Below are 3,825 nucleotides of genomic sequence, written 5' to 3' on the forward strand. Positions count from 1 at the left end.
TCAAATCGTACCTGTTGGGGACCAGTTTAATTCTCATGTGTTTCTGATGAGCTACAGACATCCTCCACTGCAGCCTGGGTGAACTGAGCCTACAAGTGCCCTCTTCCTGATCCTCTCTCTTTTCTTTTTCCCTATGGGCTCCTTCTTTTTTTCCCTTGTAGGCTCCTGCCTAGCCTGCATTCATATACTACAGCCTAAAATTACTAAAATTTCTTCATGAGACTCTTCACAGTATGCTCTTTTCCCATGATAACTGTCAAAACAGAGTTCTGTTCCTCTACAAAACCCTTTTTCCCAGCTATCCTGAATACATTTGTTTCAGGGGACTGCATGCACTTGGACACCACCCTGACTGTCTTCTTCAACTGGGCTTTTTTTCATCCATGTCTTTCTGTTTTCCTGTCGTACACACATAAGTGCAAATGAAAGGGCAGGTGGGGAACTTTAACAGCAGAAATGAGTGTCTTGAGTACTGAAGACTCTGCTCTTGCAGATAGCAGACAACCATAGAGGAATTTAATGTGATGCATCATTGCATCAGTGCTGGAACCTCATTTTCCCTGGGTCTATCTTGAATCTGGAGGTGAAGAATGAGAAGAATGAGAAAGTGGCAGAAATGCACTTTACACCATGGAAATAATGCAAATAGTGTTTCACAAAAGAACAGCAGTAGGGAGAACGTTTAGCTCTCTAAGTGAGTCTGAAGAATGCCATGGTAATTTCAGTGGTTACTTTAAAAGAATACCAGAAATGAGTTGACTATTATACTGACCCTTTAACCACACAATATGAATTTTTTCAGCTATATTTGAGCCACAATGCATACTCCTCAATCAGTATCATAATTTCCCCCTTTTACCCAACCACGTGTAAAAGAAACTTCAGAATCTGCCACGTAAATGTTACCCATTGACGAACCACTGAAAATTTTTCCAGGACCATGCTTTAAGAAAGATGCTTTCGAGGGATTCCCTTGATTAGCCAAAACCGAAGCATTCTTATCTAACACTATCTTGTCTAAATATACAGAGCTTGTGATGACGAAATAAAAAATTTCAAGACCAGGTATAAATACCACTGACAGGCAGATGAAGTTCATTCGTCTACTTTCTTCTAATAGAAGATTTAACTATTAGAAGTTGAAGCTCACTGCTTTTAGAACTGACATCTCCCAGAACTTATCTGAGCATTTTAACTGAACCATCACCAAGAAAATGACTAGCCAGACCTACAGCTTGCTTGTTCTGTCTGTCATCATGATTTATTTTGGACATTTTGGAAACAGCTCAATTCTTGCTCGACTTCAAAATGATATAGACCAACTGAAAGCTGACTTTGTAAGTATGGTCTTCTACTGCATTCCTCTTCTCCTTCTGCTTGTGCTTTATGTATAGTCCAGACCTGAGCACTGCTTGACATACTCAATGTGCACCAAAATTGAACAAATTTTTTTGGTTGTACCTTTTTTAAAACAAGAATGCGGACAATTTCTTTGGTTTTGCTAACCTCTTTCACTAACATGATTCAGTTTTTCAATAGCCATAGTTAATGTAGTAGTTTGCATTTAATTCATGGGCACTCCTCCTTTCACAAGAACTTCTCCTAGCTCCATTCAGCCTTTGATTACATGGAATGTTTTATAACAAGAAATCTTAATGCAATTTATGATGAATGAATGAATCTGCATTCAGTTCTATTCAGATGCAATTTACTGACACTTTTTTAGTTTTAGATTAGTAATGTTAATGGGAGATTTAGTAATAGTTAGCAATATAAACAAAATGGAAAATAACTTTTGCTTTAACAAATGCACCTGGTACTTAGTAGTAGTAGTAGTACTGTGATGCCCAAAGGTGGTTCCTACCTCTTATTCTTTTGCATCCTCCAGCCATTCTGCTTCCATATCTGTGACTGTGGTCCAGCATGAGAATGTTGTCTGGCATTATATTACAGATAGAATTTTGATAACTTGATAACTATAATGTTAATTCGCCTGTCTTCATCTAGGAGGCATTAAAGTAGTCCACAGTTGACTTCAGCTGGGATTAGTCATAGAGATAACAGATCTACAATAGATTCACTTCTAATTAACAGCTTTTATTCTCAATATATTTTTTTCTTTAAATACATGAAAGCAACTGCAAGAGTCTGCTATTTTCAGCTCTGATTTTGTCAGAATTTTATGCATATGCAAGCTGAAATTTAGTAGTCAAAGAATCACTCTGAAGTATCACACAAAAAACCCTAGTGTGATACTTCAGTGCTTGCAGATTGATAGGAAACTGGCTGTAAAATGGGCTTTATATCTTAAATTTGTCACTAGTATAGATCAGAGAGATTCTCACTAGAATATACGTAACTCTGTTGGAGAGATCCTGAGACGTGTTAAGCTTCTTGCACTGGCATTAAAAACTCCGCTCCACAGCAGGTGCTCTCCACCTTTCAGAAGAACAGCAAAACAAAGTTTGCAATGTGCTCGGCATGGGGAGCCAATCAGCCTACGAGGTTTCTGTCAGCCTGCAAGTTTTCCCTTTGCGCTCACTATATTTAAGTTACTGAGCAGACAAAAAAGGAAATAGTGACTCTTGTATACAAAAAGAAAGAAAAAAAAAGACACACACACAAGAGGAAATGATTCAGTTTACCTTTCTTTGGTAGGAGAATTGTATTGCTCTTTGTTTCCTAGAATCTGACGCCGTGTGTGTGGCTAACATCTGGTGGTTAAACTCCGTCCCTGCAAGCATCTCAGTAGCCCGCTAAACTTGTATATCCCCACGTCTGACTGTGGGCTACTGGGCTATTCTCCAGTTCCACAAGCTGTAGTTTTATAGTAAGGTTAATTTGTTCTTGTTCCATAGAATCACAGAATCGATTTGGTTGGAAGAGCCCCCTGGGGTCATCGAGTCCAACCTTTGCCCTAACACCACCATGGCACAAAGTGCCACATCAAGTCTTTTCTTAAACACCCTCAGGGATGGTGACTCCACCACCTCCCTGGGCAGCCCATTCCAATGCCCAAATAAGATTTTGCTAAGACTGGATAAATTCAAGGCCACAGACTACAGACTGGTGGACTTCAATTTACCAGAAAACATGCCAAGATCAGATCTGACAGCTTTCTAGCGAGTTGCTATGCTTATGAACTTTAATTTTCAGCTGTCAATGCCAAAACTTGCAAGGAGTGTTTGATAAAATAAATGGTGTTAGATGTCTCTATTCAGATGAGTTCTAGCAGGATAAGACGTTGAAAAGCAGATTGATGCTGTTTCTGGTACTAGGCAGTCATCCAATGCGATTTGGTGCTTAGAGAAGTGAAAGCATTGTAATAACTATAGACCAGAGGTGCAAAAATGATATTTCTCTGGTTTTTACTGCTCGTTTGAATGGAGAGTGCAAATTTACCTTGTGATAAGTATTGTTTGTATCACAGATATCTTTATTCTTTGTTGCAGAACTCAAGTCATTCAGACGTAGCTGACGGTGGACCTATTTTTACAGAGAAACTGATAAACTGGACAGAGGTGAGTCAGAACCAGATATGACAAAGCATCACAGGCACTTGTGGTACAAAGCAGCTCCCAGGGCCAGTGTAACCAGCGGCGTAAAATGAACAAGAGCAAAGGCTGCTTCGGTAGCTTGGAAATGAGAAAACAATCCTCATAAAAATGCTTCCCATAAGAATCAAGGTGCTTTATACTGCACCATGAACCATTCCTGAGGTACAGCCAAGCCCAGGAGATGAGTTGCAGCATCTTCTTTATCATCCTGTTTCAAGCACCAGTGAAACTCTGCGTTCTGCGTTTTAGCGTCGTTCATTTTCCTGCT

The 3,825-nt window shown here is 39.5% G+C and overlaps 1 protein-coding gene across 1 annotated transcript in view; it reads left to right on the top strand.

Annotated features, from left to right (window-relative positions):
- The first annotated feature begins 1,097 nt into the window (after nucleotides 1-1,097).
- IFNG (interferon, gamma) overlaps nucleotides 1,098-3,825 on the top strand; it is a 3,828-nt gene continuing 1,100 nt past the window's right edge. The window contains exons 1-2 of the mRNA XM_009701660.1: nucleotides 1,098-1,337; nucleotides 3,453-3,521. Of these exons, the coding sequence (XP_009699962.1) occupies nucleotides 1,215-1,337; nucleotides 3,453-3,521 (192 nt within the window). The 5' untranslated portion in view covers nucleotides 1,098-1,214. The remainder of the gene's footprint in view (nucleotides 1,338-3,452; nucleotides 3,522-3,825) is intronic.

The sequence above is a fragment of the Cariama cristata genome, unplaced genomic scaffold (genome assembly GCF_000690535.1).
Source record: "Cariama cristata isolate BGI_N322 unplaced genomic scaffold, ASM69053v1 scaffold13886, whole genome shotgun sequence".
Taxonomy (NCBI): Eukaryota; Metazoa; Chordata; class Aves; order Cariamiformes; family Cariamidae; genus Cariama; species Cariama cristata.